The 27589-nt window shown below is 33.3% G+C and overlaps 1 protein-coding gene and 1 long non-coding RNA gene across 2 annotated transcripts in view; one reads left to right on the top strand and one right to left on the bottom strand.

The window, feature by feature from the left end:
• Positions 1–27589, top strand: part of LOC114933169 (uncharacterized) — a 111037-nt gene continuing 83448 nt past the window's right edge. The window contains exons 1-4 of the mRNA XM_085484366.1: positions 1–185; positions 409–453; positions 5555–5732; positions 5879–5922. Of these exons, the coding sequence (XP_085340492.1) occupies positions 176–185; positions 409–453; positions 5555–5732; positions 5879–5922 (277 nt within the window). The 5' untranslated portion in view covers positions 1–175. The remainder of the gene's footprint in view (positions 186–408; positions 454–5554; positions 5733–5878; positions 5923–27589) is intronic.
• LOC114933312 (uncharacterized) overlaps positions 12795–27589 on the bottom strand; it is a 96505-nt gene continuing 81710 nt past the window's right edge. The window contains exons 3-5 of the long non-coding RNA XR_003820047.2: positions 16585–17304; positions 16386–16468; positions 12795–13462 (exon numbers count right to left, since the gene is read on the bottom strand). This is a non-coding gene — a long non-coding RNA (uncharacterized LOC114933312). The remainder of the gene's footprint in view (positions 13463–16385; positions 16469–16584; positions 17305–27589) is intronic.

The following is a 27589-nucleotide window of genomic DNA, read 5'->3' as shown; positions in this document are numbered from 1 at the left end:
TCACGGTTGGGTGGAATATCGTTTCCATATCTTTTCGCAAAAATTCTTCATTTTAAAAAAACGTTCTTGCCACTTTAAGATATTTGCAGAAAATAGCTTATAAAAATAGTTATGTTAAAGTTATTATGTACTATATAGTTACATTACCCTACAGAACCCTCCACGTTTTGCAAGAATGGAGAAACGTAATTTTTTTTCCATTTACTTACTCCGCTGCTCAAGTTGAATGCATTATATATATATATATATATATATTGTTTATTATAGAAAGTTTCTCTCTCTAACTTTGAAAAATATATAGAGAAAACTGCGTAAAAGTATACCTAATTCAAAAAATTTTTCATGGTTATATATATATTTTTTAAAGCTTTGAAATCATTTAATAAATGTGTTCTTCTTTGTTTGCAGATACATGGATAGGATCTTTCAAATGCATTCAACTTGAGCAGCGGGGTAAGTAAATGGAAAAAAAATTACGTTTCTCCATTCTTGCAAAACGTGAAGGGCTCTCAATGAATGTCCAACGAAATGAACGGCGTAAATATAAAGTCACAATATACACTGCGTCGATTTAAAGATATGTATTTATAGAATTGCATATGTTGAATATGTTACTTTCATGTGGCACTATATAAAATTTTGGATTTATATATATAAATTTTATTTAATAGAATTCTAATGGAATGATTTTACGTTTTATTTATTTAATTCCGTACAACAATTCGGTATAAAATATCAATGCAAACAATCATTTGATTATATATAAATGGAAAATGTCGAGAATTTATATAGTAACGTAATTTATTTCTGCAATGAAAATCAGGCTGTTATTAAATACGTCGACATTTCTCACGTGGATGCAAACCTTCGATATTTTTTTGTATTTCCTGAAATATATTGCAGATGATATTTCATATATTATTGACATATATAGAAATGTCATATGACTTTTCGTATATTATGTAAGGAATATAAATGTCGAAACACTTTTATTGAGAAAAGAAATATCAACGTTTAAAAAGAAGCTAACGAATGAACTACTGCATCGTTATCGAACTTATCATTTATCGCTCGCCGATGTACATATATGCGGCCCGATGATTATTGCACTTGGCTCCGCGATGTCCGGCACTTCTCGCGACCGGCGAAATCCACAAAGGCGTTCGTCATGCAGATGCGTTATCGCGTTGCGAAACGCCCGAGCTAGACGTAAGGAGGCTGAGAGAGTGGGAGAGTCGCAATGATGCGATGACGACTCGTTTCGTCGCGCGACGCAGTTTCATGTCTCTTCGGCCTCCGCGATTAGCGCCTGCGGTTTAATTAGTCGCGACGGCGCGAGAGAGAAAGAAAATTAACGTCGCGAGAAGAGCAATTGAATATTATAATTTGTTTGATATATCGATGAATTTTAATTTAGGAAAAATCGATTATCAAAAATTGTATGCATATGCAAAAATTTCACAGGTGTTCCTAGATATTTCTTACTTGATAAATCCCATCTTTAAATTCGTATATCTTAGAAAATAAGAAAAGATATATAAATGACGAGAAAATTTTTATACAGTTTACTCATTCATATGTTTAATATCATTTCTATTGAATAAAAAGATAAAAAGATAATTTATCTTTTGGCACGCGCGCGATATTCATGGCGCGATCATTAATGGAATAAAAGTCTGAATGGATCTTTAGAACGCCAGCATAATCGTGTATCGAGTTACACTTATTGTTAATAACCGCATGAACGGGCGAATCACAGTGTTACGATCCCTTTGTGCATATCTCTGTCATGTAGTTACAACGCGATGATATGTGCACAATGAGTCTGTAATCTTATCTAAAGTCAACCATCTCGTAACTTTTGTCGACGTCGAATCGATGTGCTTCCGTTTCGGAATTACGGAGAAATTAAATTAAGCATAATTAATATTACATACAAGACATAATTAAATACTAATTTATTATCCGTTTCTAATTTCTGCCTGATTTTTTTTACTTATATGATAAGTAATTTTAGAGTATTGATATATCGCGAAATTAAAATAAATCGCAAAACATTTTAATATTAATTATAAAAAAAATTAATTACATTAATATAGTTTATTCTTATAGCAATGTGAACACGATAAAGGATTGTTTATTTTACTTTTGAAAATTATTTCGCAAGTAATAATTTTGAAACTAGAATATTTTGATAATATTTAATTTGAGAAACAATTTGATATCAAACTAATGTGTTAGCTTTTTTTCTTTAATTTTTGACTATTTTATTGTTATGATATTATTACAAAAAAGAGATTTTTAACAATTTTATTTGCAATATTTTTAAATGTTACAAACTTTTATAAATTCTAAGGCTTTTATAAACTCTAAAAAACTATGACACAAAAATTTTAATAACTTTTATTATTTAATTTTCAAAAATATTCTTGTAGTCCTATTTTTTCGCAAAATTTGCGTATACCTATATAATATATCTTTCAAACATTTTATTGAAATAAATAATACAGAAAATTTAATGCAGAAATTATATAATATTGCATCATTGAAAATTTAATTTTTCATAAATTGATATCTGTGATATAATATTCTCAAATTCAATAAAATTCCAAACTAGAGGAAAAATAAATTTAATAAATAAATAATTTTAAATAATTCAACTCACCAGTACGAAGCGCAATGATAGAGTTATAGAACATAACAATATATATTCAAATGATCTACATTATAACGCGATGTCTAAAATAATCAGTGTTTCGAAAAATAATTATATTAATTATTGCGTAGATAGAATTATATTTGTATCTGCATAAACAAATAAAAAATAATAAAAGGCATTAGGTATACAGAATTTCCGAAATACTGTTTTAAAACTTGTATAAAATGTTAAGAAATAGAACTTTAATTTTTACATAAATAATCTAAAGAATTATATAGGTATAAAATTTTAGATATAAATATTTTATTATATACTCGAAGTATTTAAAAAAAAATGTTTAAATAACATCTACTAATAGGATGTACTGCACAATGATGTAAATTAAGTCATTACCACGAAGATAAACGAATTAGTTTTAACTGATTCTTTAATTAAGTTTTTACAAAAACAAGATAATAAACTAACAAAATTGCGAATTGCTTGTTACATGATTGTTTGCTATCCGATGCCTTCCTGGCCTTCTTCTCTCTTGTTTATCCTCTGCTGTTTCTTCAAAGCACTTACACCTTACACAACACTTACTCGCGAATACACGGTTAATTATAATTGCACACGTACTAATTACAAGAACACGACGATTTTACAGCACTTTACAACTTACTCTCTTATGATGATAATCACTTACTTTATTTTATATTTCGACAAAAGAAAGAAAACACGAAAATTATACATACTTTGAGAGATACTGATTGTGAGAGTCTCGTCGCGCGAATGACAACAAGGCGGCCGCTCGTAAATAATAACACGATATTAACTATTACATAGTATTTGGCGTTCTTCGCGGCCTATATCGTGCTATTGTTTACAAGTGATCATCGTGTTGTCACTCATGCGGCGAGGCTCGAACGGGAAGAAGCAGAGTGTGACACTTTCGTATTATCTTTCGTGATTTTCGCGTTTTCCCATCGCGATACAAAATAAAGTACGCGATTAACGTCATAAGTGAGGTGTACATAAAATGTCGTATAATTGTCGTATTTTTGCAATGCTGTAGTGCACGTGCGATCGTAATCAACACCCTTTCGTGCGAATACAAAGAGCGACTAAAGCAGTTTTAATTTATCTCTTATTTGTGTGAAAAAGTCATTTATTTATCTTGTTTACGGTGTAATGACTTATTAAAAGCATGCGTAGTATTATCTCGAACATAAAGTCGGAGTTTTCTATATCAAGAAAGCAACCTAAATAAAGTTTGAAGGTATCGGTTCGCTGATGTCGTTTCCTACGACTAGTGTGAAAATATCTTTAAGATGCAAACGAAAGTTTTCAGACATTCTGAATAAATAAATAGCATTGTCGTAATATTCGTCGAAATATCTTCTGTCTGTCACTATTTTGGAACGCTATTTATCTATTTTCTAATTTTACTGTCGTTTTATATCTGCGATATGCACAAGCTCTTTTAGACGAATATTTTTTTTGTAAATTGTCTTGATGACGCAAACGTAAAGCCATTGCGTTAATGAGTCAGTAAGCAGGCCGCATATGTGTACGGAAAAGCAATTGTACTCTATACGTCAATCATGTGTTTCGCTTGCTTCGAATTTCGTCATTTGACATGTGCTGGGAGACACATATCGCGAAGCATTCAGGGTCGCACAATCTTGCTCTTTCTCTCTCTCTTTTTTTCTTTACGTTTGTCCTTCTCTCCCGCGTTTACATATCGCGTATGACGCAAATATATTCGCAAAACGAACGTATAATGATTCGCCTACCCGCGGCATTTTTTGTCAATCTGTTTTTTTAGAAGCGCCGAGTCTATATGTATCTTTCGATGTTCGGATCAGCTCATTCGAGATGTCGGATATAATTTCGCGATTAGGTGGACAGGCGTGTCATGGAACGGAGGATATTAAACTTCGTCTCCGATACGGCGATCGTGATTTATCGCAATCGTTTCGTCACGTAAGATTAAGCGCCACGAAAAGGGAGATGTGAATAAATACCGAAACATTAGCATCTTTTATTTATTTATTTTGTTTTTATCAAAATTTCTGAAAAAAGCCACGATATCAGATTATGATTTCTGAATATAGTGCGTCATTTGTAATTATTGTGACTAATACATCCTGGTATACATTTATGAAATATTTAATTTTTTTCTCTCTTTAAATCTCTGTGATTTTAATTATAAGACATATGTTGTGCTTTATGTCAGGAGAAATTGAAAATAATTTCAATTACTGTAACCGGTAACTAGATGTGTGAAGCTGGCGTCTGATTTGTGGAGATTTATAAATAATTAGAGATTAATTTTGACTTTATTTTCAATATAGGTACTTCTGCCTTTTAAAAGCAAAAACAAATTAATTAAGCTAAAATAAAAACCGAATTGACATGTGAGTCGATTTTCGAGAATTATATACTTATTCTAAAGCTATATCTTTTCGAACGAATCTTCTTCGAATTTTAATTATTTATTAATTATTAAGTCATGTATAGTATCGCGCGCGCTATTAGAATGAAGTTGTCGATGTTTGTAGAATAACCTCGGCCATTATCGAAACTCGAAACTGCGTCTCTCTGTGATTAATTAGTATATTAGTAATAATAGCAAGCATATAATCATTTCTAGCCTTTGTATAATATTTATCAATCGCATATCATAATTTCAACGTTCATGTAGTCGTAATTGTTCGAAACGCACATTTCGCGAGAAATTCGATGCAAAATCTCTTGGTCAACATAATCCAACCTAATTTAACCTGTTTTTGCGCGCGCGAATGTGTGTTGTGATATCCTTAATTCTAATTTAAATATTTATATTGTGTATGTCATAATATGTCAAATAATAAGATTATCCTAATAAATGCGTGTGTATTTTATTTGTTACAGATAGCATTTGTGATTCACGCGTGTGTCGGGAGTGCCGTGTAAAGTTCCGCGTATCGGGAGTGCCGTATATAGTGTCGGGCGATCGTAATTATTTGTATTTTCGCGAGTGTTGTGAGTGCTACCAAGAGAGGAGGAGGAGGCCTGGGAAGGCATCGAGCGACAGCAGAGTAACTGTGAGGTACATATGCAAAATAACATTTTTTTCTAAATTGCATTATTTTATTTTTTTCTAAACTGCATTATGAGATATTCGATCATTTCTAGACTTGCAAAAAACCCTGTATACACACGTTTATACATAATTTTTGTATATTTTGTTTTCAGATCACTATGTGCTGAGTACTACAACTTCACTATTTCACGTGTCGGTGAGTAAGAAATTATTTATTTTATTACATTTCTATTAACGGTAATAGAGGGATATGTGAAGTCTTATTTTGTGGAAACTCAAATAATTAAGAGTTAATTACTGACTCATAAATATAATTAAGTATAATTACTGATAATTAATGATAAGAAAAATGTCGTAGGACAAAGCGAGACGCTGCTTGAATTTGGCATCTCAGTTTCTCAGTTAAGATAAATTCGTTGCTTTAATGGTTAGAACAATTTGTTTTAATTATCAAGAACTCTACATAGAACTACTGAAGCGGCAGAACTTTTAATTATTTATAAGTTTTATGAAATGAAACATCGCAGCTTTATACAGGTAACTGGACTTTAGAAGTCTGATTTCTTTATTGTTTACTTTACGAGTTAATTTTATAATCACGTTTAGAAAAGGTACGAATAAACGATGCGTGCTTAATTTTTTTAGCAAAGCATCGAATACAAATGCTAATTAAATCTATGATATTAATGCGATTAGATATTTATCCGATATCTGATATTTATTTATTATTCGCTTTGCGTATTGCGTTGATTTTTTTACGGCCTGATTATTGCATTAATTATGAAGTATCATAATAAAAAATGAATAATTTTATGTCTTGGGAGAAAGTTCAGTGTTCTTCAATCTTATTACGCGTGTTTTTCTGTCATTATACGAATATATTTTATATTAATCCGGTAATTCATTAGTGACATCCGGAGATTCATTAGTGAAATATTTATAACGAATTGTATAATCAGTGATTTTCGTCGAAAAGCACGTGATTCTATCAAAATAACAAAAACCGTTCCGAATAAAATAATCAAATTACTCGCAATGTAGCGATAAAAACACAATGATAGGTATAAAAATAATTGACCGCGTATAATTCATGAAAATACTTATCGATCGCTTATATAATTCGAAAGCATTTAATAAATTTCTTCTCTTGGTCGTTAAGACTCATTGAATAGAGGACGCAACAAAACCCATCGTATATTCTGTTACATAGCTTTCGAAGCGTATACCATATAGAGAATACGTGATTATACATATCGCCGATGGGTAATAAACCAGACACAAACACACGGAGACACGCGTACGCACAAACGCGCGCGCGTGTGTATCCGGAATTTAAATAGGAGTCGCGGATGCGCGTGGACAAGCGCCGCAGTTGTTACCGCAGTTTCATATGCACGCACACGCGACCACGTGCGGGAAAATCGCGTGCAGATGCTGCCGCGCCGATCCTTGTGCTCTTGCATACGCACATTCATCTCGCGCGTTGTTTTCGTCCGCATTACATATACGGGCGTATGTGCAACGCTCTGTATAAAGTGTCGCCCCGGTTACAAGCAGCAGCAGCAGCATGAGCTCTTGGACGCACGAAAGCCGCATGCTCCGACGTGATATTGCAAATTCCGCGTGCTTGCGATAACTTTTCCCGCGCCATCTTATCCCGTCAGAATGTTACCTCGCGTATGCACGCGTTTAATCCGCGATCTCTCGCGTACACGAGGAAAGACGTTTGCATTACATTTACATTTACATTTTCGTATTTTGTTTCAAATCATTTAGTTTGCAAAATTATATACAGAGTAGGAATATTTTTTTATTCATTATTTAATTATTATTTTTGTAAGCTTTTTATGTATGCATTAAATAAAATGCAATATCGGTTATATCGAATCACAAGTATATACAATATGTCTGTAATAAAATTTCGCGTTTATTTATGTATCGCGAATTATAATTCATTTTTCCATATATGATAAAGCAAAAATTCAAGCAAAGGATTATTCGTTTTATCAATAAAAGGATAGTGGCGAACGTGCCTGGAAATTGAAAGCACGATAAGACAGAGAATTGACGTCATTCAATTATCCGCTGCACTTTCTTCGATCGTAGAGATTATTGGCAGCGCCATTTCTCGCATTGCAATAATCGAGTTATATCGGAACGAGTCCGATTAATTTGTACTTATTATTTATATGTATATCGGCGATATTCGATATGAAAAATATATAAAATAATGCATGAATAGGTTTTCGGATTTTGGAAGATATTCAATCACAACGGCAAAATAACCTATATGGCGGTAATTGAAAAATACTATAGGTGTCAAGAATATTAATTCGACAGCAAAGAGATACCAGCGATGAAATCTCAATTTAAGCAGAAATTTAAATGAAAAAATTAATTAACGTACCAAGTTCTTCTTAGTTCTAAATCAAGTATATCATAAAATTTATATTATATCGTTTTACATTTGCAAACTCTTAATATCGGATGACATGAATATAATATTTAAATATATGGATTTTTGAGCTTATTCATAATACAGCACATATATAATTTAGCATTTAGTATTGCATTTAGAGTATTTTAAAATACTACATATATAATATATATTTATTTTTCTCTCTTTTTTTCTCTTCGGAAAAATTTTATAAATAGAATGTGTGAAACGGTGCAACTTTTATATTGGAAAAAAAATGTGTGATATGAAATTATGATTATTAATGATTCGCGAGAGCAAAATTACAGTTTTTATACCGGTGATCGTCGATATCCTGGTCATCTGCTGTAATTAATACAATTATATGTCGCGGTAATATATAAACGCCGCAATCGAATAGACGAGAATGATCTGAACAAGCCGGTAATTTTGCGGCAGATGAACGGCCTTTTGCCATTGGTAATTACGGTCTTTGCCATTAATGACTCGTTCGAATAAAAAGCGACTTGCGTGCGCAACGGTGGCATGTTGTGCAACGTGTCTAGAGATGTAACCGTTTATTTATGTCTACTTTTAACAGTAATAAGATCACGAAATGGGAACGAAACATTTCACATTGTCCTATGATCAGTGTCATGCACGTATCTCTATGAAGAGATATATTTTCTATTTTTTAAATAACAGTATTTCAAACTTTACTTACTCGACTTTAATGAATGTTTCAAATCAAAATATTGTACAAAAATTTCGCCAATAATATCAGCTAGGAGTTTGACAAATGTATAAAATAAATTCAACTGGATACGTTTTAATACGCATAGTCTACTGTAAAGCCATTTTTTATATTGCCATTTTTTATGTTTATTAAACTTGATATTTCTGTGGAATTTTTAGCTAAAGCGTATATATTGCTCCTTTTCAAATATTTTGACAAAATATTATTTTAATTTTTTTATACATAAGGAGACTGAATATTTCTTAAACACACACATATAAATTATAAAATTGCAAAATTAATAAGAAAGTGACTATTTGATACTGTTAGCGAGATAATCGCTCTTACCCCTAATTATTTTATCCGTTACGGATCGTGGAGCACGTGTCTCGTATTAATTATCCGAGACGATATAATGATCGATCGCCGCTCAGTTTTCTATACTTTAAATCGAATGTCATAGCGGGATTATGGACAGAATCGGGATGCAACGGATACTTGGGAAGAATAAAAAAAATCGTACAATTATCAAATAAATTAAAGCTTTTCTTGTTCCTTTTGTATTACAGATTTTTCTTTTTCAACGCGCACGTATAATTATATTATCCAATTAGAATTATAATCTTAAATCTCTCACGTCAAAAGCATACGACTTACAATCCTTGCATTGATGTTGTTTTCAAAATAGTTCATATGTTAAAATATGCACCGCCAAGAATTGGGATCATCTAGCTAAGCTAAGAGATTAATTTTCTCCGCGCGCGTGCACTCGAGTCATTCTCGCGTTGTCTCTTGTCGGAATGCTCTCGCCTGTCGACCGGTTACAACCGTGTCGTGGTTGTCACCTGTCAGGTTGTCACTCGGTCGTCCAATTATCCTGATGCCGGGTGGCGCGAGAGAGCGAGAGAGATAAAGCGAGGCGCGGCTGTGTTAGTCGACCGAGTTCAACGGGTTCTCCGGAAGAGAAGTGGGGCGTGCTCTCCAGAACGGTGCCGGGTAGGTCGAAAATAGGTGCGATAGGTAGGATGTTACCTGAATATTTTACGGACGACCCGCTGGTGGTTAAGTCCCCGTCGTTATCCATGGCCTCGCTATAAAAAGCCACGACGGGCGCCGGCTCGAAGGCGTCGTCCTCAGTCTTTCTCGAGTTCATCGCGCCATACTTCTTCATAGTTGCCTTTATTTTCCGAGAGCGATCGCCCTTGGCGAAGCGATGCCCGAGGGGGGCCTTCTATTCAAACGACGGACGGTGTCCCTTATTCATTCGCGTCGTTCGCGAAACTCGCCGGACGAGTAGCCCGACCGGATCGAAGTATCGATTCGACCAGAAATTGCGCCGCTGACGATTCCGTAAAAAAAAAGAATCTAACAGAAATATTAGTGTGAATATGTTTCGAGCTTATTAAATACTGTCATTTGCATTTTTTATCGCTAAGTTTAAAATATAAAAGCGGTAAAGGGAGGAAATCGGCAATTTTATTATCTATTTGGAGAATTTACTTTCGTATAAATTTAAATACCGATCTAGTTACATTATTTAATATTAAAATTGAGGTAAATTAAATTTGATAAATTTTAGTTATGGAAATAAAATTAGGGGAATTTTATATAATTTTATATATAAATTTTTTATAATCTCTTATTTAGAATTTTTATTTTTAAGACTGTTTTATCACATAGTAAAATAAAAATAACATAGTAAAGTGTCGACAAGAATTTTGTGATTATCCTCTGCAGTATCATTCCTTACACTGGCATGTCTTTTTCCGAGACAAAGAAACCATTGAGAACGTAAATCGTTGAGAAAAATGTAAGACGTCAATTTGGTCGAGGTTATCGAGGTAGGTTTTCCGACTGGTCTGCTTTTTCCAGAGGATTTTCTCATGGTTTCGAGAGTGAAAATGAACGAAAAGCGGCACTAAGCTCGGTTAAGGGATGAAAAGGAAGTAAAATAAAATAGGAGAAGAGTCTCCCTTTCTTGTAGACTATCTCTGTGTATAGTATATACATACACCTTAGAAAATCCTTGCGCCAATGTGATTTGCAGCTTCCGCCAATTTTCACCGGAAGAGACTCCGACTATACATCTGCCTTAGAGAGAAAAATGGTGTTCATTGTTTCTGAATTGGAATTCTCAAGTGGACGTTGCCGGTTAGGTCTTATATATATGTATATCCAGGATAAATTTTATGAATATTATCTTTAGAAAAAAAATGAATATGGAATAAGCTAGGTATAATCAGTGACACAATATTATTTTTACATATATACATATATTTCTTCGGTGAAATTACAATTTTATTTATTATAATATATGAAGATTAAATAGAGATTTCATATACAAAGTTTTTATTTAATATGTATGAATTTCAAAGGCATCATTAAATTAGTCAAATAACAGTAAAAATAACATTATTGTATTATAATAATAAAAAAAGAAAAATATGTTTATCATTATTTTGTAAAGATAATGATTATTGGAATATTTTATAAAAATAATACATTACAATAGTAAAAAAGAATATCGATAGCACAATTTATTGTTTTCCTAAGAAAAATGAGATATCTTATTTCTTGACTGATGCAGACCGATTTACACTGATAACATCGGCGATGTCGCTTCGTCGAAAATTTACAATCATCTTGCATCGAGTACGAAATTAAGGCGATAGTCTTCAAAGTGTGACGAGATCGTGCAATATTTAAAAGATAATCGCCATCAAAAAATTCTACTTTTTCGCGCAAATGCATGAGAGAAGGTTCTCTTATTATTTTAACCAAATAAAACATGATCTGTATAAATGACACGGAAATATTATAAGTATATATATATATATATATATATATATATATATATAATATATATTCTTTATTACAAATTTATTCAAATTCATACAAAGTTAAATTTTTGCGTACTTCCTAGTTTTGCTACACATTATTAAATTCAGTCTTAAAAATGAAAGACATGTCTGATGAGCATATTATATACGTGACAGTAGACTTTTTCGAATGAAAAATATTAAGATCTACTACAATAAGATATATTAAAAAATTGTGTAAATGGGCACATTGCTTTTTTACCTTAAGAATAAATATTTTTTTAATCATTTGACAATAATACTATATTAATTATTAGTTTTACACAAAGAGAATTAGAATTCACCCTGAAACTCATAGTAATCGTGGGACAATATGGTATTGGAAAAATTTTATGAATTTTATGAGAAGAAAAATATTAATATGATCATATTTTGTATCTTATTGCGGTAGATATTAATTTTTCTTATTGTGGTAAATATTAAATTATCATCTGGGCGTAATTTTTATCGTCCAAATTGTATACTCGCGTGAAAACGTGAGAGAGCAGAAATACGACGAGCTGTTTACTCTGCTTACGAAGTTGCGCTGATTGTAACGACAAAAAACAAGCGATTAAAATATGGCCGAATCTTATCGGCACCGCGACTTTGGTAGTACGCAATCTGCCTTTTATCACTTTATTTGCAAGCTCTGCCGAATTACGATGAGTCATTATTGTCATCGACGAGGCGCGCACCGCATAACGGAGCCTTTCATTATCACTTCCATGCAATCGCTGTGATAACACCTTTTTGACGCGAACATGCTCGTGACAAATATGTACATACAACGTATCGCGAGAATCTAACTTTTAATTGCGCTCAGAACAACTATATATATCGTAGAAAAGTAGTTGACGAGTTTTGACAATAGATAAAAAACTAATTACAGACTGCAAGATATCGAATTTTATTATACGTATAGGAATCTAAAAATATTCGAGAAATTATCAATTTGATAAATATAAATGTATAGATTTTCTGCAAATGTTTGAAGACATCTATTAAATCTATCTATTTATTTCTTAAGAAAATCTTATACATGATATATTCTCTTTCATAATGATCTTTTTATGAATATGTCTGCATTTGATACATATGTATCTTCATCTGTAGCTACAAATTTAGTTTCGCATCAAGCTGCTCTGATATATACTCGTATTACGATTGTATGTTTAGTAATACTGACATAGATGAGTTGGTGTCGATCGCAAGACAATATTGTTACGAGATGATATCAGCGGGGAATTATACCTTCACACTGATAACTGATAAGTGATATCGAACGATTCCATCGGGAATAGTAAATATACATTTACAGGAAGATATTACCGATGCTCGACATAGCTTTGGTTTTTTTTGCCGACCTTATAAAAAAAGGTTCTAGAGTAGTCCTCTTTAAATAAGGCGCATCAGCTATTGTAATACATTACTAAAGGTCGAAAAAGAAATCTTCTGGTATTTCCTTTTCTTTTAACTCTATTTTTTCGTCTCCATCTTCCTTTTTCATCGTCCTATGCTCGTGGTTTCATTTTTTACCACAATACTTCGCTGCCTTTGGAATTCCCTCTTGGGTTTCCCAGAACGCCCGCTGAGAACTTTTCCTAGACATATTTCGCAGACTAAAATTGGATGAAGAAATTTTTGTGTCTCGTCCTTTGAACGACAAACTGAATCTCGAGATTTCTTCGGAGTTTTGTGAGGACCGTCTATGGACCCCAAAATTCTGAAAATTATATATATATATATATATATATATATATATATGTATATGATATATGCATGAAAGGCTAATTAAAAATTCACTTCAATTTGCTTCCGTTTGTAAAAAAATTTAAATATATCATGCCATTTTCTTGAATTATTGAAATATTTAGTTTATTTTTTTAATTTAAATTTATTTATTTAAATATTAGGTTTATTATAAATTGGTTTCTAATTGTGCAAGCAATTTGCACCACGTAAATCGATCGTTAAACATGAAGTATCGACAAACATTCATAGTACTATATCCATTCGTAGGACATCGGAGAAAAAAAAAGAGGAGGTCGGCTAGATACCTGATAGGTTCGTGTGTTGGTGGATGAACGAAAGATCCTAAATCACGGCTCGGTCGTAAATATATCGGGAACAGAAACATGGCAACTGTCAAAGGTTATTTACCCTCTATCGCTTTGTTGTACGTTAACACGGGTTATCGATTCAGGAGAATAATTTGGTGGTGTGCGTGTGTGTGCGATGTGCAAATGAAGTTGATAATCGTAGGTGTGTGCGCTTTTGACGAGTGCATCTGTTTCTGCGATGATAGCGCAATGTCACTTCGATCTATTTCAATCGACGACGCGGATTCAATTTGGACTTTAATCAGACAGATTCAAGATTCGATCATTTTTGCTCTTTGCGTGTTTCCCCAGAGATTTCCAAAGACTGCGAATTATCATCCGCGATCCTATCAAATTTGATAATTGAAAAGTAGAAATAAATCATTTCTCGACGACTTTCAAGTCAATTATTCCCGTAAAAGGTGAAACAATTTCAAATCGAGTTTTTAAAGTCAAGCATTGAGACAAAATATTATTGCACATAAATAATTCAACAGCTATCTTGAAATAAATTAAAATAAAATATAACTATTGTATATTTTTACGAATTCAGGATTATTTAATACATATATATTTTAAATACATATATATCTCAGCTTGTATTGTTCTTGTTATTTTATGGTATCAAATTTAATTCGCGAGAAACAAGCCGTGGTATATATTCGTCAAAATTATATAAATTTATATAAAACGTAAAAATGGCGAATTTCACATATTACAGTAAATTAATTTTTTTTATAGAAGCTTGTCTTCCATCGCGTTAATAGAGATTTTATGCACTGTGCATGCAACGGTAGAATGTAAATTATGCCGAGCAGTGCAGATATTGTCATCGATCGACTACTTGTTCGCGATAATTGATAAATCGTTCTCTCTCTCTCTCTCTCTCTCTCTCTTGTATATTGTCGACATAAAATTGCGATATCGCGAAAAGGCCGATGTCGGAACAAGCGCGACATGCGGGAAAAGAGGCGTACGATATATGTAATAACCGGACGTGATAATTGATATCCTGCTGCCTGCTCAGTTCTCTATCGCGCCGCGCGTAGGTGGAATCGCCTTTCATTCATCGTTGCTCCGCACGCGGATGCGGAGCGTTTTAATGCACAATGCATGCACGTTACACAAATACATGCTTTAACGTTTATTAGATCTATCGATCCGCTGCCGATTCCGATATATGATAATGAGATAATTGAAGGTTGACGTAACGATGTTATTTTCTCGAAAGCAGATCGAAGCTTGACAAATGAATGTGTGGCGCAAGTTAATGCTCATATTTATACTGATTATATTCGCCAACGTATTAACGTCTCGCGAGTTTACGGCTTTCGCCACGGCAATTCAATTTTTTTTATTTTTTTTACATAAGTAATTTTTCCGATTAGCAATAATATGATAATTGAGCGTTGGCTTAACGACATGATTTTCTAAAGCAGGTCGATCAATAAATATTGTTCGGTATATGTGACGGGTCTGTATATTGAATATTAATAGATTACAATGTTTCGCTAACGCAATATATTGCAGACTGTCAAGTGTCAAAACATTTTCTTGATTTAATAATTTTTAATTAATGCGTAAGAAAAATGAAAGAAAAGTAAATTTAAATAAAAAAATACTAAAAGCAATATTACTTCGCACAACTTTAAATCAACTAGACAGACTTATCTATTTCTGCCAATCGAGAGATTGTTGAACTGAACTGATTTTATCTGGGCAGGTTATTGACAGCGTGAATGCAATAAGTTGGTTTCCTGCGCAATATATCGATACTCATGCTCGCAAGAAAATGATCCTCTAACGACCGTAATTCACTGCTCGTGTGATTTCCTGAACAGTTTCACCACTGATGACTCTAATCGTTCGATCGAAGCAGCAGGTTTATCTCTCCGCGGAAACGATCGCGAATTATTCGATCCTATCGATCCGTGTAAAATCGCATATAATAATATAATAATGGTTCGATAAAATTACTCGTGCTCGAGCTTTAGAAATTATGAATATATTTGGAGTTCGGTTTATTAATTAAATGTATATACGTGCGGGATTCGATATTATATGAATAATTGATTTATTTTTTAAATAATTTGTCAAATGCTTGAAATATATGTTGCGCATAAAAGCAAGACCAGCAGTTAGCTTGAAACTATGACTAGTTCCAAAGTATTAGGAGCGAATAAGATAAGGGAGAAGCTCTGCTCTCTGGTGCAACATGTTCGCATATTCACGTGTATACTTGCGCACATCTACATACACATACACCTGTCAATTAGTTCCTAAGAAAATTAATAAAATTTTTAAATTATTATATTAATGCAATGAATAGTTGAACAATGAAGATAAAACTCGTTTATCATTTTCTTATAATATGGTTATTGGTTTTATTCTAACAATAAATGAGAGAAGTCAAATTTTCATCTGAACATTTTTAAATAAAAAATTAAAATTGCACTTACTTTAAAGTGTCAAACATTTTTATAAATTATATAATATTAATAATTGTCAATTATAATTAAAAAAATATATTAGTACATATATATTTACCTAATAATTTCAATTATCCGATCTCCGAGTTAAGTCATTATCCTTTCCCGCCTTAAACGTCTATCTGGCAAACAACTGCATGCCTCATAAAGAAATTAAAATTGCACTTACTTTAAAGTGTCAAACATTTTTATAAATTATATAATATTAATAATTGTCAATTATAATTAAAAAAATATATTAGTACATATATATTTACCTAATAATTTCAATTATCCGATCTCCGAGTTAAGTCATTATCCTTTCCCGCCTTAAACGTCTATCTGGCGAACAACTGCATGCTCCATAAAGATGAATAAGGCAGAATAGAATTTCACGACTGGTTCGAGCTGCATATACCCGTAGTACGCGTACACACGTATTCCCTCGCGGGTCAACTAGATCAGGTGAGATCAATGGGCGAGAGAAGGAGAAAGGAGCGAGTGGAGTCGCTCGTTGGGGGCAGGTGAGACAAGGTGATACGAGGTTGTTCGGTCCGCGTGAGCGCTAACCGCTAACGAGTAAAAAGCATGAATGGACGCCAGAGCGGCGCCGTACATTATCTTCCCTCCTCGTCTCTTTATTATTATTCTCTCGGCCTCCTTTATCGTTCCGTCTCGCTTCTCGCTTGCGTAGGCCAATCTTGCCGTCCTCTCTCATCGGCCTCCACCTTCTTTCCGTCTTCTTCTCTCGTTCGTCCTCCTTTTTCTCTCTGTTCAGCCTCACCACGAGCGGCCTGGCTCCTTCCTTCCATCGCGTCTCTTTTCCTTCTCGAACGAGTTGTCTCGCTCGTGTTGTAGGGAATCAGGTTCCTTGTGACAGAACACCGCGCACAAAACTTGCTCCTCGTGCACTTTTCAAGTGTGCTTTTTACATGGGAAAGCTCGGAAAACTCGCTTTTTTCCTGACGGACTGTCTGAGTCACCTTCAAAATTATTTCCTGAAGATCAAACGTGATAATGATTTAAAATAGAGATTTCAAAGTTCATTTCTCGCGAAAAATTTCTAAAGTAAAGATATTTTACATTTATTTTAAATTGTATATGAAAAAAAGAGAGAAAGAGAAAGAAAGGGTATATAGAATAAAGTAAAATTTTATGTAAAATTTTTTTATGAGGAAATATGACATTTAATACCAACGGTATACTGCAAAATTACGTAGATAATATTGCAGACATTTAAGCATGAAGAGCACAATTAGTTTTTACAATCATAGATGAGATGCCGCGATATGATAACACAATTTAGTCTTTATAATGCAGCTACACAGAACAGCATAGAGCAATATAATATATTCTCTTATATAGTTATTCTTTCTACTTGCTATTACATAAACATACATTGATCGCCTATCAAAGAAATCTTTAACTTCAAGATTACGCAAAGATTGCAAACCGAAGCCCTGTTTCTATAGGTATATATCTACGTCAGTGTTTGGCGTCATCTTTATACAGATAATAAAAATATGTATTATCTATATATCTGCATCTCAGATGAAAAAAAGTATTATTTTTACTAAATTATCTAGAATAATTTTCAGATAATTTTGGTTTAGAATCATAGCACATAAAATACTTAAATAGTACACTGAGAAACTTTTTTTCTAGAATCTACCCTGAAATACATGGTTATCGTGGGACAATATGGTATCGGAAGAATTTTATAAGAGTTTTACTGATTAATATTTATCACCATAAAAATATTAATATCTAGCACAATAAGTTATAAAATATACTCGATGAAGTTTACTATGTACATAGTAAAATTTTCTATGTACCTATTTAATATTAATCAGAGAAACTCATAAAATTCTCCCAACACCATATTATCCTACGATCACCATATGATTTTCAAAAATTCCAACTATAAATTCTAAGAGAAAATTCTGTCCGTGTAGAAAAAAAAAGAATGACCTAGGAGGAGAGAAGCAGCTGCGTAAGCTCGGTGGTTATGTCAACGTGTCAGAGAGACGATCTTCGCGGCCGTGAGGTTGCCTTTTATGTCCACGTAACTCGACGGGACCCTGCGCGAACCTTCTCGTCTTGGAGAGGGATCCACGAGGGCATCAGACCCCGTTGAGACGCGAGTTTGATCGGCGCGCGAGAAGCTGGGCGCGCGAGAGCGTCGGCGGAATATCAAGGAGCTTCTTTCCGGAGAGAGCACTGGCGTAAGAAAGGTTGAATGGGGAAGGAGGGACCCGTCGTTGACGGAGGGCCTTGAAAGGGACTGAAAATCGCGTCGTTTAGCAACTCCTGAATGGAGGAGACCGCCGCGCCGAGTCGGTCTCTTTCACTACCTACTTTTTCTCCTCCTCGAGTAACGTTGCTACTGGCAGACGGATAATTAAAGAGATATACTCGCTTACTTGCTTTTTTGTCCACCGCTCTTTAAGCGGCAGCTCTTCCGATTGAGGTAGCCGCAGATCAAATTAAAGGACCGCTTTCCTGTAGATTGAAAAATTCTAATTTCGCCTAATGTTATATCAGCGGAATTATGACGTTTTTTTTTTTTTTTTTGTAAAGAAGGTTATATATAAATTAATTAATGAAAGGCTCGTATAAATTAACAAAATTTAAAAAAAGGTGAATATTGTAGGCCAACTAAACGAGCAATTAAATAAGATCTAAAGATTTATTAATAATTAAATAAGGTTATATATGATTATTATGTATGCATTAATGCATTGGTTGAGTAAACGGTATCGATTATTTTGTTTTTATATAATAAATCAATTATAATGGATGAACTTCTGATTGAATCATTATTATCAGAATGAATTTGATTGAGTCATCTTGTTGGTGATTAGCGATAATGTTAGATGCGCATTAAATTATTGATCTTCGTATGAGAGAAGAAAAAATAATATTCGTGATAACGCGGGTTTTCCTCTAGAAGATTTCCTTAAAAGATTTCAGCGTTTACGCAAAAACTACTCATCTGTTTAATGAAATATTCGTTGCAAATAATTTTTTTTCCAAAATATTAATTCGTTCAATAAAATTAATACATAATATGAATTATAAAATATGGAGACTAAGAGAAATGTTTTTCTCCACCAAAGATTGGTTTCGTGGAAGGGTGTAATTTTGTCTCTGTAAATTATCGAACGGGATTCCAGAGCGAATCCTTACGTACGCGCGGAGAATATCTTCTTTCTACCTTCTAGGTTGAATGTGAGGAGAGATTTTGTGCCGATTCGTTTTCAGCTGATCGTCCCTTTGCGCGGATTTTATTGGCGAGTCGCGGCATTCCGGCACTTTCGTGCTGTCCATAAAACAATTTCCATTATCGGCATCTGTTTCACAAGTTCAATCAAGAGTGTTGAAGAATCCGTACAGAATCGAACGTTTCATTGAGATCAAAATTCATTTTCGTTTTTCATTATTAAAATCATTCGTTCTAATGTTTTCGAAACGAGTCTAAATAAAAAACGAGACCTTTAATAATTTATCTTAAATAATCGATATTCGTATTTTATATTGTAGCCATTGTATTACTATTTATCGAATGACTTGCAGTGTTCGAGATCAAACTATTCTATACATTTTTAATATCTTGATTCAAGTTGTCTTATTATGTGACAATCGCGAATTTGAATGTTGAATAAGTATGATTATTGAATATTTATGAAATACTTCAATACTCGATATATTATCGATACTAACAAACTTGCTAGTATTATCTCATAATACAATAAAAGAACTGTATAATTAGTTGTGTGATATTAATATTGTTAAAAATTTTAGGAATTCAAGATTATATTTATTACAAGATTATAATTAAGATTATATTCATCGAGTATATTTTATAACTTATTGTGCTAGATATTAATATTTTTTATTGTGATAAATATTAATCAGTAAAACTTTTATAAAATTCTTCCGATACCATATTGTCCCACGATAACCATGATTTTCAGGATAAATTCTAGAAAAAAAGTTTCTCAGTGTACTATTTAAGTATTTTATGTGCTATGATTCTAAACCAAAATTATCTAAAAATTATTCTAGATAATTTAGTAAAAATAATACTTTTTTTTCATCTGAGATGCAGATATAGATAATACATATTTTTATTATTTGTATAAAGATGACGCCAAAGTTTCATCTAGTCTAGATGATCATCTATGTACATAATTATATTATTTTGATAATTTCAAGTTTGAATCTTACTGAAATATTTTCTTTTTCTTGTGTTTTTCTTAATCACGTTTGTTATATCCGTAGTTGTATTTTTTTTCGCGGAAATCTGCTTATCGGGAATATTTATTTTAAGAGCTTTTTGCGATTTGCGCGGAACAAACATCTTTGCCACGCCGTTTTTACTTCGAGATCGTTTCTTCGCTCTCGAGTGTTTCTTGCGGAACAGCGTCGCTACTGGAAATCGCTCTGCAAATACGAATACGTGTTTTGTGTGCTTATCCGAAAGTACACGCGAAAGCATCGCCCGAATGCATCGCCCGAAGAATCGGCAAATAGAATTCGCCGCAAAACGCACGAAATTCACTATTGGCCGTCAATATTTCCTCAGACATATCTCTCGAAAAATATGAAGTTATCGGGGTGGTTATTTAACGATTAATCGCGTTGACTTTTGTATATTCCTCCGTGACCCGTTCGATATTATTGGAACATACGAGTCATGTACTATTATTAAGTGGTGCAAAATTGCAAACTAGGACAAATATCTTGTTTGTATCGATTGTCAAAGTATTAAATAAATATTAAGTAATCGCATTTATTCTACGTTTGAATACACGATTGATCATACAACTTGAATAAAGATGTATCGTTAAAAATGTATAGAACAATCTTTTTCAGAATTATGATATATCTTTCTGTCTGTAGATATAACATTGTCAAAAATATCGTGTTTACGTTAACCGGAATTACGATGAAAAATGATATTGCATATTTGAACGAGCTATGCGCGGAGCTTTCACGATGATAATTAATTCGAATAATTGATATCTTTTTGACCGATATTTTCTCGATTTCAAAATAGAGCGTTCCTGCTTGAGGATGTGAAAAATTCATTAGACAAAGTTCTTTGGCCGCGAGAGGAGATCAATATTCTCCTCGACGCGGAAATATTATTGCGGTCAAATTAACAAAGGCGCTTCATCTTTCGAGATTAGTAATCTACTCGGTCTACTTGATCGCGCGTGATAATTTACGGCAACACGAGCTGTTCCCCGTTTAATGCCGATGCTTCTAGTTTACTGGGAATCGCGCTCTGTAAATAGAGGACGTGTTTTGTATGCTTAGCTAAAAGTGCTCGAACTTACGACGTAGAGGAAGACCAAGTGGCTCGCAGCCACCAGTGAAACACACTCGATTTCAGTAAATCGATAACAGCTTACGTATATAGATGATGTGCAAGTACATCATGTAATTAATTTTGTCGAAAAGATGTCGACGCAGAAACTGTTTTCAACGCACAATTTCTCTCTGAACAATATTTAATGTACCTTTTAACAGGATTAGTTTATCGAGGCGGAAGAAACTATATCATCATTTTTCTTTAATTATTCATTGTCAAATTTCTCATTTCTTATCAAGCAAGAGAGAAATTAGACAAAAAAAAATGTAAATTTTTATCGACTCTACTTTCGTATTCGATATTTTACAGAGATTTTTAAAACGTTTGGGAAAAACGAAAGAATATGTTTATTTGCAGAATTCAGAGCCAAATAAAATGGCATGTAAAGTGACAAGTTCAAAGTCTTGCTACGATTAGTGTGTCGACATACACGATTTCTCGGGAATAATCGACGCAAAAAGCAATTATTATTCATAACGTACCATGATAAACAAACGCGATAATCATTACATTATTAAGTGACATCAATGGAAATTGATAAGCATACAGCACGTAATCGTTGCCACAGTTTTCCTTGTGGAAAGTTTCCATAATAATAATATTGAACTTTGATAGAAATGTGATAGATCTGAATATGTAATTTTACAAATATGTATATGGATGCAATAGTCATTTTTTGCCTCTTCACATTAATGATGTTAATTTTACATTTATATTCAAAATCGAGTTTATCAAACTGGGGAAAGCACTATTTTATACTTAGCAATAATTAATGTATTCATTAATAATAATATTGTTGAATCGAATATATACATATATGCATATATCGGAACTGCTTTAAATGAATAATTATGAATAATCAAACAATTACATAATTAAATGTGTAACATATATATACATACATACATTTTATAAATTCTAAAAACAATCAAAATACTTTTTTCTCTATTAATCGAGATGCTCTGAGTTATATAATGCGAAAAATTATTTGTCGCGTCATATGCAGATATTCATTTCGCTCCTTAATTAAGCGCACTTTAGTGCTTCGCAAGTAGAGACATTTTAAATGTTCTGCTTTTGCATAACTGAAGCGAGCTTTGATGAATTTTGACGAGTTTATTCTGTCCGTGGACTGATTTGCCATCGAAAGCGCCTGCGGAGAAACATTTATTTTCGTGAATTATACAACGGAAATAAATTGTGCGGCGGGTGGAAAGGCATGCGAAAGCTTGCGAGAGAAGTTCTTCGAAGAACCGGAATAAGCCTACGAAGTGCATATTCGATTAGTCAGCTCATATCGGTGGCGCGTGTCCAATTTTCGATGGCAACACTTTTTACAGCTGCGAAATCCTTGATCTTTCTCTCTCTATTTCCCTGGCTCTATTCATCTGTCTATTTATCTATTCTAATAGTCTAATTCTCGAATTTACGGTAACTTGCGCGAATAATTAATTATAAAATTATTGACTTTACGGTCACGAGTATTAGTCGTGGCAATACACTTATTTTCGTCGTCATTCCGGAATTATCGAGCACTATATTGAGAACAACGTCGAAATACATACTGTCTGAATCTGATTCAGTGACACAACAATAGTACTCCAAGTTAAGGTATATGTGCGATTCGAATAATTTATGCAATGAAATCGAAAATCAATCGAGCTACTTTTATCATACTTGTGCAAAGTAATGTCGATTAATTATTTCCAAATCTGAAATATTTGGCAAAAAGAATGAGAGAATTTGTGTCCCTATGCTCTATAATAATACAGGGACAAATATTATTTCATATTATTATTTTATGATCAATTATTTCGATTTTGTTAAAATGATATAAATTGATATTATTTTAGAATTATCTTCTATCGTGTAAATTTACAATGAATGAATTTTCTGCATATAACGTAACTATAGCCTTCGCGATTTCACTTTCATCTCGTGAATCTTCTTTTATGAGGATTGATTTGGAAAATGACAGGTACTCGAGCGATGTCCATTCAGGACGATTTATGACGTAGATTAGAATACTCGATACAAAAATTGGTCTGACGCAAATGAAGCTCCTAGTCGCAATTTCTCTCCTTTTGTTCCGGCTCGGCCATGCGCGGACAATCACGGACAATTTATGCGTCATGATTCGCGCATTCGGTTCGGAGAAACGATTCGCCAGCCGCCGCTGTTGGTCATAGATCTCCTCGTAGTGTGACATAGGCCGGTCGAGAATGTCGTTAATTCGCGGAGAGATCGCGGCACGAAGGTCGACGCGCCGCTGTCTCCTGGCCCGTATAGGCATTATCATCCGGGAATGACACGACTCGTTAGAGCGTTACACCCACGCGATCGCCATCGGACCGTTAACTATGAATTCATTCCTCCAGTCGTCTCATGTAATTTTGTCCTGCTTGCACTTTACTTCAGACTCTGATTAGAAAAAGAAGACACTTATTTTTTATTTTTTAATCTAACACTCGGTTAGTTGTCATTTTTTGAAATAATAATCGAATAATAATCGAAAAAATCTATTAATTTACCTTAGTATTGTGTTCCTCATACGAGCTTATTTTTAAATAATTCATGTTTTATAATTTTATACTTTGACAAGATTAAATTATGTATTCTTTCGCTGGAAATATAAATATAACTTTTATTTTTTAATTGATCGTAAATATGTAGAATAATATTTGGATTGATATAATATTGTTGATCTATATAGATGCGAGAGAAACTAAGAAAAATTCGCTCAAGAATTCGAAATATCTGAAGAGGACGTGGTGGGTAAAAAATAGTAACGCTCCACCAGTCGTCTGATATAATTTTGCCCTGATTGCACTTTACTTCAGACTCTGATTAGAAAAAGAAGATACTTATTTTTTATGTTTTTTTATTTTTTAATCTTACACTCGGTTAGTTCTAATATTTTTTAAATATAAAGTCCTTATTACAACCCATAATCGAGAAAACCTATTAATTTACCTTAATATTGTATTCCTCATATGAGCTTATTTTTACATAATTAATGTTTTATAATTTTATATTTTGACAAAATTAAATTATATATTTCGCTGGAAATATAAATTATAACATTTATTTTTTAATTGATCGTAGATTGATGTAGAATAATATTTAGACTGATATAATATTATCGATCTATATAGATGCGAGAGAAACTAAGAAAAATTCGCTGAAAAATTCGAAATATCTGAATAGCACGGGGTGGGTAAGAAATAGTACTGTAAACAAAGCGGTATACTCTGAAAATACTCGCGACACATGATATTCAGTCGAAAAAATGTACGAGTCGATGCCAAGGCGAGCGTCGAAGACAAACGAGGCTTTCGAAAAATGTCAGACACGAGGACGCAAACCCTCGTACGCGAAAAGACAGAGACGGAGTTCGCGAAATGGGGTCGCGTGAGTTCGATCGAGAATGCCGTGGGCAGAATCCCTTTCCGCGGAAGAAAAAAAAATGTAAATCGCATTAAAACCTCATTGCGCGAAGTGTGCCACCTCGCGCATTTCGCATCGTCGGCGATGCAGCGCCAAAAATATATGCGACACGAATTTTAATGCAACGAGGTGCGACCTCGACGCGCGGTAACCTTTGAGGACGCGACGACAGGAATCGAAGCCAAGGCAAAGCGAATTCGAGAGATCGAAAAGCTCGCGCTAGTTTAATGCTCAAGTGTACTCAAAAACGTGCTATTTCTAAGTAAAGTGCATAAAAAATTAATTTCCCTATTAAAATATCTTTTTTTAGAAATGTACATTTTGGTTACATCTTGTCAGATGAGTCAATTTTTACTTCTCTCTTTCTATTTCTCGGGATATAATTGACAAATGTGATAATGGAACAAGTAAATAATTTTTTAATAAACTGTTAATTTTTTATAATATTTTTGATATGCATAATGTACAAAACTGATGCAATTATGGATTTTAAAGTTATTTGAAGAGTATAGTAATCGGAACGAAGCGTATTTGAAAAGGAATGGAGCATTGCTCCAAATTTGTCATTTTCTTTTTCGGCCGACTGGAAGCGACAGCGCAAGCAAACCAAAATTAGGCTCGTGAGAATCAGGGAATTCCTCTCCCACGTTTCTGAATGCCAGCGCAAGACAGAGAAAGAGTGTGGCGTTCTGCCAAAGTGACGTCGAAATTGTGAACAGTGCGGATCTCTTCTTCTGGTTATCTTATCCTTCTTTCCTCGTTTTCTTCGAATTGACGACATTTATCTCATTGCGGAAATAACTGCGGTTGTGAAAAAGTTTCCTAGAAATTTTCTAGTTTAATCTGCTGTTGTGAAAGCATGCAATTCTATATCGTTAATTCTATATGCGACATTTGCCTAGCTCTGAATGCATCGTTTGTTTTTGGCACATGCAAGCCTGAAGCCTACATAAAAGATGTTTATCCAAGTATAGAAATTAATAATATAAAATAATTGTTTAAATATTTTTTTAAATCATATGAAAAACTAAATTATTCAAGACAAATTTTTAATACGTTTGGAGATTTACTATGCGAATAATTTTTTGTCAAAACGATAATTTTTTAAAATCAAAAGGTAGTGGAAACTAATTATATCTAATTATTTTTTTTTTGCTTTAAGAATAATTTGTTATATATTTTCGTCTTTATTTCTTAATTATACTGAAATGATAGAATACCTGGAATTTTTTACTAAAGATTTAAAAATATCTGAGAGAGAGAGAGAGAGAAAGAGAAAAAGAGATAAAGAGAAAGAAAGAGAATGAAAGAGTGCGGAGACATGGAAGAGTTCGACTCTTGAAGCGATCGTTGCAGTGTCGTGTCTCCGAAATAAGAATCGTGGGAAATGAGGAATCACGTTCCCGCATTCTTATAGTGTCAGAATGGCACAAAATATCGTTCGCCCTCGAGCTGACGTTTAAATTGCAGAGAATACACATATGCAATCTATTCTCTTTTCCCGTTTTCGCGAATGATTTTTTTTTTTCGTAGAAATAATAACAAGTCTTTCTTGAGAGATTTCCGGGAGAGTTCACACGGGACTTCAAATTATTCTCGGAATGATACACGCGTGTGTGTGTGTGTGTATGTGTGTATCGTAAAAGCGTAAAATCTTTCTCGAACGCTTCGAAAATCCGCGTGAAAAAGCCACAACGAGAAATGCAAATACGTTGCATCGCATTGATCGATGAGAAACTCAAGCAGGAATGTTCCAATCTAATGTATAATGTATACGCGGAGTCAGATGAATTTCAAGCTTACAATGATCAGATAATTGCAGAGATGAAAGATGAGATTATTTCTACGATGAAAACGCGGAGATATCGTCGGAGGATAGTCCGTGGGCTGACTTATGTATTACGCATATAATCGTTTGCTATTCATGGATTAATGCTCGTGCCAAAAATGGAGCTTGACTCGGTGAAGAAGGAGAAACTAGTCGACAATGGCGGCAGCTTCCTCCTTTTCATCATTCGCGATTCAAATGAACGTGTATCCTCTTTGCATACACGTCGCATAAAAAGATCGTCTCGGAATAGAAACGAATTGCACGATGTGCGCACAAATAATAATTCTTGATAACTTATGTACAGAATGATTATTCCGAAGGAAGTGCAGCGCACGTGCATTAAACGTCGCATAAGTTATTAATTTTTTTTCATAATTTTAGTTAACGATGTGAACTTGTCAAGGATCGAGTATAAATATTAAAACGCAATATTTTTATATCGGTGACGCAGAAAGTTATCTTTCACATCTACGTTATATGTTTGTTATCATTATTATGAATCAGCGTAACTTTCGTGATAAGATACAATTAAATAATATATCTAATTGTAGATTATAATTTCTATTTCCCTTTTTTTCTATATTTTTCTCTTGCAATTTTTTTTATAAGAAATTTAATCAATTTA

Source organism: Nylanderia fulva, unplaced genomic scaffold (genome assembly GCF_048542155.1).
Source record: "Nylanderia fulva isolate GAGA-0341 unplaced genomic scaffold, ASM4854215v1 Scaffold3, whole genome shotgun sequence".
NCBI lineage: Eukaryota > Metazoa > Arthropoda > Insecta > Hymenoptera > Formicidae > Nylanderia > Nylanderia fulva.
Note: the sequence above shows the minus strand (reverse complement) of the source record. Positions and strands in the feature narration are given on the sequence as shown.